The sequence below is a fragment of the Octopus bimaculoides genome, chromosome 23 (assembly GCF_046866305.1).
Source record: "Octopus bimaculoides isolate indiv1 chromosome 23, ASM4686630v1, whole genome shotgun sequence".
In the NCBI taxonomy this organism is placed as follows: Eukaryota; Metazoa; Mollusca; class Cephalopoda; order Octopoda; family Octopodidae; genus Octopus; species Octopus bimaculoides.
In genome coordinates this window covers 34,226,332-34,245,626 of record NC_142950.1, presented here as the reverse complement: position 1 = coordinate 34,245,626, position 19,295 = coordinate 34,226,332, and the positions used below count along the sequence as shown (strand labels likewise).

The 19,295-nt window shown below is 38.8% G+C and overlaps 1 protein-coding gene across 1 annotated transcript in view; it reads right to left on the bottom strand.

Annotated features, from left to right (window-relative positions):
- The window catches only part of LOC106875180 (uncharacterized), a 146,102-nt gene that overhangs the window by 30,462 nt on the left and 96,345 nt on the right, over positions 1-19,295 (bottom strand). Inside the window, exons 62-79 of the mRNA XM_089340736.1 lie at positions 18,996-19,127; positions 18,613-18,639; positions 17,422-17,658; positions 16,974-17,084; positions 16,629-16,667; positions 15,425-15,538; positions 14,147-14,257; positions 13,860-13,967; positions 12,936-13,043; positions 11,829-11,936; positions 11,432-11,509; positions 10,250-10,363; positions 9,479-9,614; positions 8,582-8,692; positions 7,960-8,006; positions 6,916-7,096; positions 6,301-6,590; positions 5,618-5,763 (exon numbers count right to left, since the gene is read on the bottom strand). Coding sequence (XP_089196862.1) covers positions 5,618-5,763; positions 6,301-6,590; positions 6,916-7,096; positions 7,960-8,006; positions 8,582-8,692; positions 9,479-9,614; positions 10,250-10,363; positions 11,432-11,509; positions 11,829-11,936; positions 12,936-13,043; positions 13,860-13,967; positions 14,147-14,257; positions 15,425-15,538; positions 16,629-16,667; positions 16,974-17,084; positions 17,422-17,658; positions 18,613-18,639; positions 18,996-19,127 — 2,198 coding nt within the window. The remainder of the gene's footprint in view (positions 1-5,617; positions 5,764-6,300; positions 6,591-6,915; positions 7,097-7,959; positions 8,007-8,581; positions 8,693-9,478; positions 9,615-10,249; positions 10,364-11,431; positions 11,510-11,828; positions 11,937-12,935; positions 13,044-13,859; positions 13,968-14,146; positions 14,258-15,424; positions 15,539-16,628; positions 16,668-16,973; positions 17,085-17,421; positions 17,659-18,612; positions 18,640-18,995; positions 19,128-19,295) is intronic.

Below are 19,295 nucleotides of genomic sequence, written 5' to 3'. Positions count from 1 at the left end.
TTCTTTCATTCGTACATACGTACGTACGTTCGTACGTACGTACATACGTCAGTTCGTACGTTCGTTCGATCTTTCGTACTTTCAACATAAGTACGTTCATTTGTTCGCACGTTCCTTCATTTCGTTCGTTCGTACGTTCGTTCTTTCGTTAGTACGTACGTTCTTTCGTTCGGTCGTTCGTACGTACGGACGTATGTAGAAGCTTTCGTTCGTTTCTTCGTTCGTCCGTCCGTACGTACGTACATACATACGTTTGCTCTTTCGTACGTACGTACGATCGTTTGATCGAATGAACGAATGAACGAATGAAAGATCGAACGAACGAACTAACGAACGAACAACGAACGTACGTGGGTACGAAAAATTCGAACGAACGAACGTACGAAATAACGTACGTACGTAGGCACGAAAGAACGAGTGAAGAAACGCACGCACGGATGTACGTTCGAAAGTACGTACGTACGAAACATCGAATGAACGAACGAACGTACGTACGCACGAACGAACGAACCAATGAACGAACGATCGAAGAAACAAAAGAAAGAACAAATGAAGGAACGAACGAAAGTAAGTATGTACGTAGGTACGAATGAAAGAACGAACGAACGAACGAAGAAACGATCGTACGTACGTACGAAAGAACAAACGTATGTATGTACGTACGTACGGACGAACGAATAAACGAACGAAAGCTTCTACATACGTCCGTACGTAAGAACGACCGAACGAAAGAACGTACGTACGAACGAACGAAATGAAGGAGCTTGCGAACGAATGAACGTACTTATGTTGAAAGTACGATCGAACTAACGTACAAAATAACGAACGAACGTACGTACGTAGGCACGAAAGAAAAAGCGAACAAACGTAGGTACAGATGTACGTTCGTAAGTAAGTACATACGAAAGAGCGAACGAACGACTGATCGTACGTAAGAACGAACGAACGAACGTACGTACGAACGAACCAATGAACGAACGAATGAAAGAAAGACCGAACGAAAGAACGAACGTACGAATGAACGAAGATACGTACGTACTAACTAAAGTATGAACCAACGAAAGATCTAACGAACGAATGAAAGATCAGACGAACGAACAACGAACGTACGTAGGTACGAAAAATTCGAACGAACGAACGTACGTACGTAGGCACGAAAGAACGAGTGAAGAAACGTACGCACGGATGTACGTTCGAAAGTACGTACGTACGAAAGATCGAATGAACGAACGAACGTACGTACGCACGAACGAACGAACCAATGAACGAACGATCGAAGAAACAAAAGAAAGAACAAATGAAGGAACGAACGAAAGTAAGTATGTACGTAGGTACGAATGAAAGAACGAACGAACGAAGAAACGATCGTACGTACGTACGAAACAGCAAACGTATGTATGTACGTACGTACGTACGGACGGACGAACGAATAAACGAACGAAAGCTTCTACATACGTCCGTACGTACGAACGACCGAACGAAAGAACGTACGTACGAACGAAAGAACGAACGTACGAACGAACGAAATGAAGGAACGTGCGAACGAATGAACGTACTTATGTTGAAAGTACGAAAGATCGAACGAACGTACGAACTTACGTATGTACGTACGTACGAACGAACGAAAGAACGTACCTACGTTATTACGTATGTACGATCGAACAAACGTACGTACGTATGTACGAATGAAAGAACCCACGAAAGAACAAACGTAATTACGTACGTACTTACGAACGAACGAACTTACGTACATACGTATGTACGAACGAACTAACGAACGTACGTACGAATGATCGAACATACGTACGAACGTATGTACGTACGAACGAATGAAAGAACGAATAAATGAATGAATGAACGAACGAACGACTGAACGTACGTACGTACGAACGAACGAATGAACGATTCAACGAACGAAGATACGTACGTACGTACGAACGAACGAACTAACTAACTAAAGAATGAACGAACGAAAGATCTAACGAAGGAACGGACGAACGTATGTACGTGCGAACGACCGAACGAACGTACGTACAAATGAACGAACGAACCTACGTACGAATGAACGAACGAACTAAAGAACGAATGAAAGATCGAACGAAGAACGAACGCACGAACGAACGAACGAACGAACGAACGTACGTACGTACGTAAATCCTCATGAACGATCGAACGAATGAACGAACGTACGAAATAACGAACGAACGTACGTAGGCACGAAAGAACAAGCGAACAAACGTAGGTACGGATGTACGTTCGTAAGTAAGTACGTACGAAGGAGCGAACGAACGAACGATCGTACGTAAGAATGAACGAACGAACGTACGTACGAGCGAACCAATGAACGAACGATCGAAGGAAAAAAAGAAAGAACGAACGAAGGAACGAACGTATGTACGTACGAAGGAAAGAAGGACCGAACGAACGAACGAACGAATGAACGTACGTACGTACGAATGAACGAAGATACGTACGTACTAACTAAAGAATGAACCAACGAAAGATCTAACGAACGAACGGACGAACGTATGTATGTACGAACGACCGAGCGAACCAACGAATGAACGTTCGTACGTACGTACAAATGAACGAACGAACGAATGAAAGATCGACCGAACGAACTAACGAACGAGCAACGAACGTACGTAGGTACGAAATATTCGAACGAACGAACGTACGTACGTAGGCACGAAAGAACGAGTGAAGAAACGTACGCACGGATGTACGTTTGAAAGTTCGTACGTACGAAAGATCGAATGAACGAACGAACGAACGAACCAATGAACGAACGATCGAAGAAACAAAAGAAAGAACAAATGAAGGAACGAACGAAAGTAAGTATGTACGTAGGTACGAATGAAAGAACGAACGAACGAAGAAACGATCGTACGTACGTACGAAAGAGCAAACCTATGTATGTACGTACGTACGTACGGACGAACGAATAAACGAACTAAAGCTTCTACATACGTCCGTACGTACGAACGACCGAACGAACGAACGTACGTACGAACGAAAGAACGAACGTACGAACGAACGAAATGAAGGAACATGCGAACCAATGAACGTACTTATGTTGAAAGTACGAAAGATCGAACGAACGTACGAACTTACATATGTACGTACGCACGAACGAACGAAAGAAAGAACTTACCTACGTTATTACGTATGTACGATCGAACGAACGTACGTACGTATGTACGAATGAAATAACCCACGAAAGAACAAACGTAATTACGTACGTACTTACGAACGAACGAACGTATGTACGTACGAACGAACGAACGTACGAAGGCACGAAAGAAGGAACGAACGTACGTACCTACGCAGGTAAGTAAGTATGTACGTACAAACGAACGAACGAACGAACTTTCGTACGTACGAACGAAAGAACGAGCGAACAAACGTACGTGCGGATGTACGTTCGTAAGTACGTACGAACGAATGAACGTACGTAAGGACGAACGAACGAACGTACGTACGAACGAACCATTGAACGAAGGAACGAAGAAACAAAAGAAAGGACGAATGAAGGAACGAACGAAAGTAAGTATGTACGTAGGTACGAATGAAAAAACGAACGAACGAGGAAACGAACGTACCTAAGTACGTACGTACGTACGTACGTACGAACGAGGAAACGAACGTACCTAGGTACGTACGTACGAAGGAACGAACGATCAAACGACCGAACGAACGTATGTACGTACGTACGGACGAACGAAAGCTTTTACATACGTCCGTGCGTATGAACGAGCGAACGTACGAACGAATGATCGTACGTATGTACGAACGAACGAACTTACGTATGTACGTACGTACGAACGAACGAAAGAACGCAAGAACGAACGAAATAACGAACGTACGTACGTACGAATGCACGAAAGAAGGCACGAACGTACGTACGTACTTATGTACGTACAAACGAACGAACGTATATACGTACGTACGAACGAATGAACGAACGAACGACTGAACGTACTTTCGTACGTACGAACAAAAGAACGAACATACGTACTTACGAAAGACCGAACGAAATTACGAACGAACGTACGTACATACGTACGTAAGTACGTATGAACGAATGAACGAATATACGTTCGTTAGTTCGTTCGTTCATTCATTAGTTCGTAAGTACGTTTGCTCTTTCGTGGGTTCTTTCATATATGTAAATAAATAAATATATATATACATATATACATATATAAATATATATATATATATATATATATATATATACATAAATAAATATATATATATATATATATATATATATATACATAAATAAATAAATATATATATATATATATATATATATACATAAATAAATATATATATATATATATATATATATATATATATATATACATAAATAAATATATATATATATATATATACATAAATAAATATATATATATATATATATACATAAATAAATATATATATATATATATATACATAAATAAATATATATATATATATATATATACATAAATAAATATATATATATATATATATATACATAAATAAATATATATATATATATATATATACATAAATAAATATATATATATATATATATATACATAAATAAATATATATATATATATATATACATAAATAAATATATATATATATATATATATATACACATAAATAAATACATTCATATATAAATAAATATATATATAAATAAATATATACATATATAAATAAATATAAATATATATATAATTAAATATATATATAGATAAATAAATATATATATAAATAAATATATATATATAGATAAATAAATATATATATAGATAAATAAATACATATATAAATAAATATATAATAATAATAATAATAATAATAATAATAATAATAATGAAATTGACCTATGAACATTTCGATGGAACATCCATATACTAAATATTTTATATATAAAAACAAACATCACCAAGATACAGGACCAGATACTGCAACAGCTTGGGTTTCAAGGGCCCATAGCTCTTCCTGTCAAGAGTTTCAGATGGGCCCACCTCATGGCAGGCAGTGCAGATGAGAGCAGTAGCATCAAACACCTTCATTCACCAAATGCCACATATCAGACAAGGTTTCTAGGAGTGCAAGTGTAGCAAAGCTAATGGTGATGCCCCAGCATGACCATAGCTCCCAAGCTGAAACTAGTTCAAGAGTACAACAGACTGAAACTGAATGAAGTACATCAAATGTGTTTTTGTTCCTCTTTACCTTGACATTGTATTAGAGTTGTAAATGAGTGTCACTGTCGTACAAGCAGTGTCGTTTCCAATATTCTGCAAGAACATGCCTGGCCACAGATAAATATTGCCTTGGAAACCCAGCAATAAAAGTGGCTGTTAGATGATGATCATATCAGGCGCAGGAGTGGCTGTGTGGTAAGTAGCTTGCTTACTGACCACATGGTTCTGGGTTCAGTCCCACTGCGTGGCACCTTGGGCAAGTGTCTTCTACTATAGCCTCGGGCCGACCAAAGCCTTGTGAGTGGATTTGGTAGACGGAAACTGAAACGAAGATACTCCAACGAAGATATTGTAGTTTGTCAGTTGTGATGTAAAATAACTAATAAAATTATATTGTATCTACTCACGTAACATCCAGTGATGGAACTTTCCATGTATCCAGCACACAAGTTGTGCTCCCAGTCTGGCTGTGGTCGGAACCCGGCACAGTTGGCATTGTCTCGAATAATCATACGTACTTCATGTAAATAGTTGCTGTATCTGCGTTTGCTGTCTGGAGGTGGAGACATAAGGGGTGGGTAGCAGTAGAGAGAGAGAGAGAGAGAGAGGGAGAGAGAGAGAGAGAGAGAGAGAGAGAGAGAGAGAGAGAGAGAGAAAGAAAAAAATAAAGCATTTTAGAATAATTAAAATGGGAAGAGATGAACAATAACAGAAATTCAATCTTAAACACACACAAAGACACTTATCCAATTAAAATTCAGACCCTTGCGTATACATACATCTGACATACATAACATTGATTTAACAAGAGAGGCTTGACTTGCTAGAAACAGTAGTCAAAGATCTCTCAAAACAAATCCTATCATCTTGAAAAAGAAATCATACACATTAGATAATGTTTCCTTAGATTTACAAAAATTTCTGATTTGATCTGAACTACAACATATATAACATTCATTTGTTCATTTCACATCCACTTTTTCCATGCTAGCATGGGTTTGAGGAGTATAATCTTGAAGCAGTCTTTTCTACCTCTTTTGCATTCTTTCAACCCACCTCTTCCTCCTCCTCCTCCTCTCTCACTACTTACTCTCCAGCCTATGGGAGCTTCCCCATCCGGTCAGGTAGCAGGCTGACCTCTCGTCGTGTCTTGGTATCTCTGGCATGCAGATCGGCTTGATGCGGAAGCTGGGTGTCACAGGGTACCTGAGGTGCAACAGAGCAATGTCTGGATGAGGGTGAAACGCAACCAGCTTCATCTGGTCTGGCATGACAATCCGGTCAACTGGGATCCGTGTTCCGTTCATCAGCCCCTCGTACAGGTCAATCTCACCGAGGACAATGGAGAAATAGTAAGGTACCATGGTCCGGTTCCACATGCTGTAGGTTCAAATAGAGAAAGAAGAACACATATGTATAGTGTACTGTTCCATGATGGTAAGATCAACAACAAAAGTACAGCATCTGGTGAGAGATAAATAGTATTTAATAAACACAATATATGTTTTTATGAGCCACAGTTAGTTTTATGTGCTGAAAACATGCCAGACTGTTTTATAACATGTCTGGTGTCTTTGCACAATCATCAGACATTAAAGAACACTGTTCTTAGCATGTGAAACTTCGCTAAGGTGGGGCTAATAATAATAATAATACTTCTGATGATGATAAAGATGTATATATAAATATATATAAATATACAGACCCTGTCACGACACAATGTGCTGCTGTTACAAGCCATTGGTCAGAAATGAGTGTAGCACCACATATTGGTTCTCCCAAGTAGAGCACAGAGGCTACCCAGGGCCAGGTGTAGCGGTGAGCCAAGTCTCCTCCGATGATAAACTTCTGATACTGGATTGAATGATGCTTGTTGGTGCCACAAACTGAAAACAGAGAGAGAAGGACACAAGAAATTAGAGAGGAGTGGAGGTCACTGATGGAGATGGTGGGGGGAGTTGGAGGGGTTTGGTCAAAGAAATCTGGTTAAGTCTTGGAGTTTGAAATTTCATAGATGACAGTTTAATGGTGTTTGTAAGGTTGTGGGTGGGAGAGGGGTGGTGGATGGGATGTGTTTGAGGAGGTGTGGGGGCAGACTTGTTGTAGGTGATGATTTAAGGGTGTGTAAGATGTTTTTAGGTTTGTGATGGCGGAGCAGTCAAGGGGGGGGGGAGTGTTGGGAAGTGTTTGGTGGGATGTGGGGGGTCAGAGTAGCTGTAGTTGGGATTCCCCCCGTGAGTTTATTCTTTTATTTGTTTCGGTCATTTGACTGCGGCCATGCTGGAGCACCGCCTTTAGTTGAACAAGTTGACCACAGGACTTATTCTTTGTAAGCCTAGGACTCATTCTATTGCGTCTCTTTTGCCGAACCGCTAAGTTACAGGGACGTAAACACACCAACATCGGTTGTCAAGCGATGGTGGGGGGGACAAACACAGACACAAACATACACACACACACACACACATATATATATATATATATATATATATATATATATATATATATATATATATATGATGGGCTTCTTTCAGTGTACGTCTACCCAAATCCGCTCACAATGCTTTGGTCGGCCCAAGGCTATGGCAGAAGACACTTGCGCAAGGTGTCACACAGTGAGACTGAACCCAAGACCATGTGGTTGGTAAGCAAGCTAACTGAACTGAAATTACATTTCCGCTGTTCATTTTGTCAGATGATAACAAGGATAGTAAAAATATCAACAGCAGCATCATCAACATGTACTTACCTCTTTCATTACAAGCCATATGAACAACCTTGTTACTTTCACAGGACCTAAAATTTAAAAAATTAAAAAATTAAATAAAAACATGAAAAATTAAAAAATGAAATTAAAATAAAATGAAAATGAAATATAGAATAAAATAAATAAAATTAAAAAATTAAATAAAATAAAACAAAAAATAAAATAAAAAATGAAATAAAAATATTAAAAAATAAAAAATGAAATTAAAATAAAATAAAAATGAAATATAGAATAAAATAAATAAAATAAAACAAAAAATAAGAAAATAAAACAGTTACTTGGAAAATACTGTGTGGTGAACAGGAAATTGTCCGTGTGATGGACAGGAAATCAGTTGCATAGTTGTGGGGGGTGGGGAGGAAAGTAGATGTACAAGTAAATAAGTAAATAAGTATATCTGTGTGTGTGTATGTGCTTATATATCTGTGTGTGTGTGTGGCTGCATTTATGTGAGTGTATGCATGTGTGCCTGTATTAATGCAAGCGTATATACGTGTGCACACCTCTGCGCACCACATGTGTGTGATGGTTATGATGAAGGTAATTGTCATGGTTGTAATGATGGAAATAACAGTTTTAACGGTGATGGTCATGTTATACTTACGATGCTGTCCTGATGTAGTTCTGAAGAGGGTATTTAAGTGTTTCACTGAGTATCTGCTGGTAGGAGTGGGTATTTTCAGGTGCATCAAGTAACTCAACTCTCTTTACATTCCTAGGAAAAGAACACAATGAAGAGAAAATGTTATTGATTTCTAATTAACGTGCAAGTGGTTGAGCGCTCCACAGACACACATGCTCTTAATGTAGTTCTTAGGGAGATTCAGCATGACACGGAGTGTGACAAGGCTGGCCCCTTTTGAATTACAGGTACAACTCATTTTTGCCAGCTGAGTGGACTGGAGCAATATGAAATAAAGTGTCTTGCTCAAGGAGACAATGTGCTGCCAGGAATCGAACTCCCGACTGTATGATCATGAGCCAAATGTCCCTAACTGCTAAGCCATGAGACACTATACACATCACAGTCTATATTGCTGTATATGTTGCAGTGTATATACTGTGTGTATTCTGTCTTTAGAGTAGGTACACCACCTGTGTTTGTACTTGTAAGAGGTGACTGAAAGGATTGCAGACAGGAAGAGGATTTGGCATATACCACTCTCTTGCTTGTTCTCTTGTAGACCATTTGGTACCTGGCATGGAGTCCCAGAGAGGCAGTCTGTTTAGGGGACAATGCCAACTGCCTTAGTGTCCAAAGTGTTTTGTTCAGAGATGTGAGACAACTGATCAAGAACAATCAACACCAACCTAAAATGGACAACCAAAGAAGAAAAAAAATCTGTCTTAAGAGGAGAGTATTTATTCCATCATACAATATGTCTGAATAAAAGACAGGATGGTCATATTTGGGAAACATCTGGCTCACCTGGATCTAAACAGCTACAACAACAGTCTCTGCCCAGATACATCAATGTAGCTAGGGCAAAGAGTTACTTACTTGTGTCGGAGATATTTACAGACAAACGAGGCCCAATCTTTAGACCAATTGTTGGCACAGACCATGCTGGTTTTACCCCGTAAAGTGAGAGCCAAGACAGGCAGCGACTTTGAGGAATCATGTTTTCTCAGTGAAACTGAAAATATAAAAGATTGTTGTTGTTGGTTTACATTTGTGTTTGTTTTGTTTGTTTGAAGAATACATGGACATGCCAAAGGAGGAAGTGTGAAGCTGGTTTAGAGATTCTTTGAGGAAATGGTTGTTAAATAGTTAAATATTTGTAATTAAAAATATTAATTTGTTATTAGTGACAGAAATAGTATTAGTTCAAAACAGCATTCTGTATATCTTACTTAATGTGGATATTCTGTAAGAAAGCCACAAAACTAATTGCTGTTTTCATCTCACATAAACATCTATTGCTAAAAAGGACAGAAACACAAAAATAAATATCTAATTTTTAAACATTTGACCGAGTGCATAGCTTAGAGATCAGGGGGTCACTCTGGGTGAAGCTACTACTTCTCAGTATTAAAGGGTTCCTCTACAGTAGATGTGCCATTAGAATGTCACAGGAAAAAATCAGTAGACAGATTAATGAAGCCGAGCATACTGGCAGGAAACCTAGGGAGGAGACACCAAGAACAAGATGGTTGGATAATATACAGATCATGGTGTGGAAATACAGATTATGGTGTGGGGATACCGATTGTGGTGTGGTCATAGTTTGAAAACAGAGAATATAGAAAGGTTGTCTGCAGACGTACTTACCACACAAGGCTTCGTCTTCACCATCCGAGCAATCCCAGTGCATGTCACACACAGAGCTACGGTTGATACAGTGATACTCTCGAGTACACACAAACTCACTGGCCTTGCAGCTATCTGCAGTTGTAGAGAACATGGCAAACGTTTACATTGCAGTGATGTATGAGTGCGTGTGTGTCTGTGTTTGTATATGTGAGCTATACATATCTGTGTGCATGTAATACATACACCCCACCCCCCTCCATCAGGCATCGCCCATACTCTGAACGCCTTAGATACATTGAAGCTCCGATGTCTGGCAACTGACTTGGCAAACACCCACAAAATTATTAACCTTTTTGAGCTCCATGTGTCTAGCACATGTGGGCATATCTACAAAGTCAGAAAACAGCACAGCTCCCATGGTTTCTGGAAACATTTTTTCACACTCAGAGTTGCTGAAGCATGGAACAGATTACCTGCATCAGTTGTCAGTTGCCAAGACATTGCATCCTTTAAAACCTCCATGCTTCCTGAAATTCGCCAACAGTACCCCAGATATCCACCCCTCCATACGCATGCACACACGTATATCATGACTCATACACTGTTCTCTTTCCTGACTTTTGCACGTAATTCTATGCACTGTACATGCACCTTTGATGAGTTGTAGTGCACCTGAGTGAGGGTTGTAATTCTTCAGGTACCTCTGTGGTGTGAAAGGGAGAAAGAAGAAAGGAAGGAAGGAAGGAAGGAAGCTGGTCGGTGTTGCAATCCTTCACTTATTAGATGCACATGTTCTTTGTTTGGGTTTATGGTTTGAAAATTGGTTTTAAAGAGAGATTGGAAATATATGTTGATAGGGAATTGATTAAGAGGCTCTGAGGGGGTGAATTGTGTAATAATGACAATATTACAAGAGAAAATCAGGTTTCAAGACTGGGAACATTTTAAAGACATTTGAGTAAAAATAAATGTTCATGTGGAAATAAGTGCCAAAGTGTGGAAATAACATTGGGATGTGGAAATACATATTATGGTGTGGAAATGCAGACCATGGTGTTCTCACAACATGGAGAAGAGAAACACAAGTCTATGACAAACTGTGACTTAGAGAATGGCGAAGAGGTGGCGAAGAGAAGGACAGGCAGGGAAGGATTGGGCACAATTTGGGATCCACATTGAAGGGTGCGTGTTGAATAATACCTTTGAAAGGATAAATACTTTCTGGTGTTGTTGTTGCTGCTGGTGTCTCAGCAGTTGTTGTTGTTGTTGTAGTTTGATCTGTAAAACGGCAATTGTTCAGAAAGAGCAATTAATAATGATTAACGAGAAAGGGGGAAGGAAATAAAAATTGGTGAACGCATTGGTTCATGGCACTCCAAATAATGTGTAACTTTGTAAATGAGGTTCTGTCTGTGGTCAAGAACTAGGCCAAAATTCCCGGTCTGGGAATCGAAACCACAATCCTACAACTGCGAGTCCGTTGCCCTAACCACTGGGCCATTGTGCCTCCACATCAGTGTATTACATGTGTGAAGTATGACAATGCAAATACAAAAGAATATTTAGTGGTAAAAAGGGATTTAAAAATTCAACTTACGACATTTAGCTTCATCAAGTCCACCAGGACAGTCATTACTGCCATCACACCACCATTTTTGGGGGATGCATTTACCTCCAGGACAGGATACTTCACCAACGGAACAATCTGGAAAACAACAAAAAAAAATCAAAAAGTTGTTGATGACGTTTTTTGAGCAACAGGATGACAGCTTTTTCACCAATGGGGATCCAAGAACTGCAACAGAGATGGAAGAAGTGTGTGGGGTGCAAAGGTGGGAACTATGATGAAGAATAAATCTCATTTGGTGACATTCTATGAAAGAATCTGGGTCAGCCTATCAACTTTTCAGCTGACCCTCATGTGTGCATGCATGCATGCATGTGTGTGTGTGTGTGTGTGTGTACGTACACAGCCTGGCTCTCTGTCAGTTATGGTGTTGAGTGATCCGATTGATCCGATTGATGGAACAGCCTGATCATGAAATCAACTTACAAGTGGCTGAGCACTCCACAGACATGCATCCCCTTAATGTAGTTCTCAAGGCGATTCAGTGAGACACTGAATGTGATGAGGCTGGCCCTTTGAAACGCAGGTACAACACTCATTTTGCATAATTATTTATACTTTCACATATATATATATATATATATACATACACACACACACACAAACACATACATACATTTATATATATATATATATATATATATATATATATATATATATATATATATATATATACACACACACATCATCATCATCATCGTTTAATGTCCGGTTTCTATGCTAGCATGGGTTGGATGGTTGGACTGAGGACTGGCGAGCCAGATGGCTACACCAGGCTGCAATGTGTGTGTACTATTAACATATTGTATACCAATTTACATTTGATATACAATGTAGATGTATTCAAAATATATTCACTCTAGATTGTCATGGTTGGGATGACATCATGTCATTTCTTTTTTTTTACAGTGGATTATCAAAAGCGAAAAGCCACAATAACATCCCCAAACACTACAAAGCCTTAACATCTTTGACCACAGACCCCCATAACCAAAGTTGTCCTCCTCCTCCACACACTATCTAATATTGAAATGGGTCATTTAATTAAATACAAGGTTAAAGAAATTAACCACTCACTGCACATCTGTTCATCGCTGTTGTCGCCACAGTCATCTTCTCTGTTGCACCACTTTACTGCATCAATGCACAACATATTGTTGCATTGTCGTTTTGGAAAGCTGCATTCTGGAGAAACAGGAGCAAAGAAAAATATAACAAATTAGCATAAGGTTCTAATTAATAACACATCTGTTGTATTTAGCTGATATCATCTACTTTGTAGAGTTATCATATGCTAATATCACATGGTTTTTATTACACTCATCACACACTGATATCATGTGTCCATATGCTGTTACCACACGCTGATATTACATATAAGATGCTAATTAGTAACACATCTATTGTTAAATAGATGATATCATCTGCCTTTGTACAGTTATCACATGCTAATATCACATGGTTTATACACCCATCATACCCTGATATCACATGTCCATATACTAGTATCATATACAGATATCACATGACTTTATACAATTATCACATATTGGTATCACATAACTTCATAAAGTTATCACACACTAATATCTCCTGTCTTTATGAAGTTATCACATGCTAATATTTCTTTACTTTATATGGTTATTTCATGCTGGTATCTCCTGTTTTTACAAGCCATCATACAATAATATCAAATACTTTTATATAGTTATCACACAATGATATCAGCTGACATTATTATTGCATACCAGTATGGATTCGTGTGATTTGGAAAAAAAAAAACTGCCTATCATGATGGTGATAGTGATGATGGGAATGATGATGAAGATGATGGTTAATGATGATGATGGTTAATGATGATGAAGACGATAACACCAACATCAATACATGAAATTTCTGTCCATCAAGCTGGATGTGATGAGAGAAAGAGAGTGAGAGAGAGAGAGAGAGAGAGAGAGAGAGAGAGAGAACATCAAAATAATTGTCCAAAATATTCCTTACCACAAAATTCTTCATCACTGTGGTCATCACAATCAAACTGACCATTACAGAAACTGTCTGGTGCCACACATTGTCCAGAACTACACAGACGTCCAGTGCATTTTTCAGCTGAAGTGAAAACAATGGAGAACTGTACATATCTGTGTGAGTGTATGTGAGTATGTATGCATGTGTGTGTGTATGTGTGTGTGTGTGTGTATATATATGTATGTGTATGCATGTGTTTGATTATGTGTGTGTGTAGAAGTTTGAAGGTTGACAGTAATGGTGGAAGAGTAAATCTTTACCTGAGCAACGGGCCTCGTCTGAGTTGTCCCTGCAGTCCTTGTAGCCATTACACCTGCGAGATTGCATCACACACTGACCACTGTTACACCTGAACTGGTTTGGAGAACAACCTGACGATGGTGATGGAGGAGAGAGACAGGAAGGTGGTCATTGATGAGAATCTGTTCATTAATAATCAATATTTACAATACTCAGTATTATTCAATAATAAATGGAATAAATGGGTTTGATGGGTTGGAGGGCTGTCCCCGGCACCAACGCCTTCTTTGGTATGGTTTTTATGGCTGGATGCCCTCCCTAATGCCAACCATTTCACAACATGAACTGGGTACTTATTAGTGATGACTGCCTTGTAAATGGCAAAGTTTAGCTTGGCAGAATTTGAACTCAGCATGTAAACCCCAAAGAAATGCCACAAAGCACTTTGTCCGGCATGCTGACATTTCTGCCAGCTTATGGCCTTAACAACAATGATTTCAAATTTTTGGCACAAGGCTAGCAATTTCCAGGGTAAGGGGCAAGTCGATTATATCGACACCAGTGCATAACTGGTACTTATTTTGTCGATCCTGAAAGGATGAAAGGCAAAGTCAACCATGGTGGAATTTGAACTCAGATCACTAACACAGACCAAATGCCACTAAGCATTTTGCCCGGCACACTAATGATTCTGCCAGCTCGCCTTAATAATGATAGTAGGAGTGGCTGTGTGGTAAGTAGTTTGCTTACCAACTACATGGTCCCGGGTTCAGTCCCACTGCGTGGCATCTTGGGCAAGTGTCTTCTACTATAGCTTCGGGCCGACCAAAGCCTTGTGAGTGGATTTGGTAGACGGAAACTGAAAGAAGCCCGTCGTATATATGTATATATATATATATATATATATATATATATATATATATATATATATATATATATATGTATTATGTGTGTGCATGTGTTTGTGTGTCTGTGTTTGTCCCCCCAACATCGCTTGACAACCGATGCTGGTGTGTTTATGTTCCCGTAACATAGCGGTTCGGCAAAAGAGCCCGATAGAATAAGTACTAGGCTTCTAAAGAATAAGTCCTGGGGTCGATTTGCTCGACTAAAGGCAGTGCTCCAGCATGGCCACAGTAAAATGACTGAAATGAGTAAAAAGAGTAAAAGAGTAATAATAATAATAATAATGATGTGACTCACCTATAGCTTGTGGATAGATATGTGTTTGTGTCTATTTTCTGATGTTTTCATAAAAGACCCTGGTACACAGGTTAAGAACTGTTGTGAATACTTACTGCAATTCTCTGGTTCATCATCTGCCATGGGGCAAACAGGCTCCCCATCGCATAGATTGACTGGATGGAGGCAGATAGTGCTGTTTCGGCATTGGTAGAAACCATCTTTACATACTGTCAATGGAATAAAATGGAAAGATCTTTAGATGAACGAAATTCAGGATGGAGATGGAAAAAACAACAGAAGAAACATAATATCATCATCATCGTTTAACGTCCACTTTCCATGCTAGCATGGGTTGGACAATTTGACTGAGGACTGGTAAAACCCGATGGCTGCACCAGGCTCCAATCTGATTTGGCAGAGTTTCTACAGCTGGATGCCCTTCTTAACGCCAACCACTCAGAGTGTAGTGGGTGCTTTTATATATATATTGTTGTTATTGTTGCTGTTTAATCCTAATTCTGTAGGATTAAGATAAAATGTGTTCTAGCTGTGGATATTTGGTCTTATTTGAACACAGTATATCAAGGACTATGTTTTTCAATGTGTCCTACATTTTATCAAAACAGTCAGCTCACTGTGTATTAATGTATAGAAGACATGTCATATCATTGTTGTATAACCCTGGGTCAGCCTTGACTGAACAGACCCATGGCACACAGACAAGGAACTCAACAATGTGATGTGACACACACAGAGCCATCACTAGGTATGCGACTGAAAATATATAAGAAACTATTGTTAGTCTAAAGGGAGATGCTCATTGTAAGATGGCTGTCTTCACAATAGTAGTAGTAGTAGTAGTAGTAATAGTAGAATTGATATCAGGAATGATTGTAATACAGTTCTATATTTAAGAGATGAGGAATTATGTACATTATTTACATTTGACAGATATTTGTCCTCATCTTGTTTGTTGTTAACACAACGTTTCGGCTGATATACCCTCCAGCCTTCATCAGGTGTCTTGGGAAAATTTCGAACCTGGGTTCTCATTCCTAAGGTATTTTTCCATGTTATTATTATTATTATTATTATTATTATTATTATCATCATCAGAACCCAGGTTCGAAATTTCCCCAAGACACCTGATGAAGGCTGGAGGGTATATCAGCCGAAACATTGTGTTAACAACAAAAAAGATGAGGACAAATATCCATCAAATGTAAATAATGTAAATAATGCAGGAATGATTGTAGTTGTGTAGATGGTAATGGTAATGATGATGGTGGTAGAGTAGACAGGTGTAGATTGTATTACCTGGTTTTCTGGTTCCAGGAGAGTGGCTGTTGGTGGTCACTGTAAATAAATAAATAAATATATATGTTTATATATATGTGTTTATGTGTGTATACATACACCTTGTGTGTGTGTGTATATATATATATATATATATATATATATATATATATATATATATATATATATATATATATAACTACATACACACGCATATGCAAGTATGTATATGCATATAGGGGTTGGGACATATACATATCCAAATTGTTAAGGAGCAAGAAGGCTCACACACACACACACACACACACACACACACACACACACACAGAGGCAATAAAAACTTTCTCTAAAGCTGGAATCACTCACCTTTCTCCGTTTCAGTGAGGTTCATTCCAGCGAAACACCAGTTGGACTCATCAATCAACCAATCACAGCTGTCCATTAGGATGGAGCCCAGACCACAACGGTCTTTCACTTCTGAAAGAAGGAAAGGAAAAAAAGGAAATGTGGTATATGTGTATGTATGTATGTGTGTATGTATGTAGGTGTTTGTGTGTATGTATGTGTATTTATGTATTTTTGGGGCAATTATGCATATACATACAGGTGTATGTGTTTGAGTGTATGTATATGTGTGTGTGTGTGTATGTATTTGACTGTGTGTGTGTGTGTGTGTGAAAGAGTATGCTTGTGTTTGTATGTGTGTGTGTGTGTGTGTGTGTGTGTGTGTGTGTGTGTGTGTGTGTGTGTGTGCAATCAGAAAACACCTGCAGAGTTATGTAAAACAGAAAAGAAACGGTAGAGCTTCACTTACCATCACAGATGTGTTTACAGGTGTATTTCGAGACACCATTATCACAAAATGGGAAGATGGTGCCACAGAGCAAGGTCAATGCAAGAGGTGTACAACTGTGCTGCAGGACAGGCATGGCGCTCTGGTAGAACCGATCTCTTGCCTCCTGGAAGGTCTCGTCTCCAAAAACGTTTGGCAGGTAGGTGAGAGTGTAGCCTTGTCCCTGGCATTCTTTGATGGTCAGAGGAATGCAGCTGTCTGGAGGTGGTGGTGGTGGTGGTGGTGGTGACAGTAGTGGTAGTAATGGGAGGAGAGAATGAAGAGAATTAGAATGGTAATAACAGTGCCACTGTAGTGGTGGCGGTGAGAGGAGTAGAGAAAGAACAGGACTAGAATGGTGGTGGTGGTTTTTCCTTCTTTTATGATATATATATATATGTGGGTGGGTGGGTGGGTGGGTGAGGGGGTGCATAAACTTAACAGATACATTTAGAAAGCTGGATTAATGGTAAAGTTTATATTAAAATAAAGTGTAGTTTATTAATGTATATTGGTTTCAAATTTTGGTAAAAGGCCAGCAATTTTGGGGAAGGGGCTAAGTCAGTTACATTGACCCCAGTGTATTTATTTTATCGACCCCAAAGGGATGAAAGGCTAATCTACTTCAGTGGGATTTGAGCTCAGAACATAAAGACAGACAAAAATGTTGCTAAGCATTTTGCCCAACGTGCTAACAATTCTACCAGTTCACCCCCTTAACTGTTTTATACATTGGTTAAATCAATTATGTTGACCCCAGGGACCAACTAGAACTTATGTTATTGATCCCGAAAGAGATCAAAGGTAAAGTTGACCTTGGCAGAATTTGAACTCGGAACGTAAAGACAAATGAATGCTGCCCGGTGTGCTAACGATTTTGCCAGCTTGTTGCCTTGGTTTATCACTATATTTTAAAACAGGGCGTTTGGATCATAAAAGCAGGAACCTCTGAGGCAGTTGGTATCAGAAGGGTTGAGTTTCACTCAGAGCCAAGACTTGGCCCACATGTTTAAGACTGAATGAACTCTGCTAAAGACTTCCAAGGGTCAAGACTAAGTCTACCAAATCTATTCCATTGATCTTATGCTGTTGGTTCCAGCCTCCTTACATCTTTAGCTAATTCCTTCCCCTCCACCACTCCTGGAACAGAGTACAAGAATTATAACATCTCACCTGATGGTGTTTCTTCACTGGTTGGAACTGCAACAAGAAGATCAAACACTGATTAGACACAATTACAGGTAATTGGGGCTGTGTGTGTGTGTTTGCAATTGATTAAGTTTTTTTTTTGAAAGAGTATCAATAATAATTATGTAATCTGTATATTCAACACAGCCACTCAACAAGTCCACTCAACATGGCCACTCATGTCCACTACTTCATCCGTTCAAATGTCTTCCCAGCACTCTACATCTCAGGGAACATCACAATTCCTGAATTACTGTTACTGCCAATGGCAAATTCCTCTCCCACCCACAAGTATTCTCTAGCTATTTTGAGGTGGATTCTGAGAGCTTTTCCTTTCAACATAATGATGCTGTTTATGAAATACTTACTTGTGGATTTCCCTTTACAGTTCATCTCTTCTTGACCATTCGGACAGTCTGGAATGCCATCACATACGTAGTTCTGGTGAATGCATTTACCATTCTGACACATGTGCTCGGTTTTCATACAGGCACTTACATCTGAAATATAAAGACACAACATTAACCTTCTCACACACAAGGCTACACACAAACGTATACACAACACACATACAAACACAAACAATAGCAATACATACACACGTTTACACAAATGCAACAATAAATATAAGAGTCACATACATGTAATAAAATAATCCTTTCTACTAA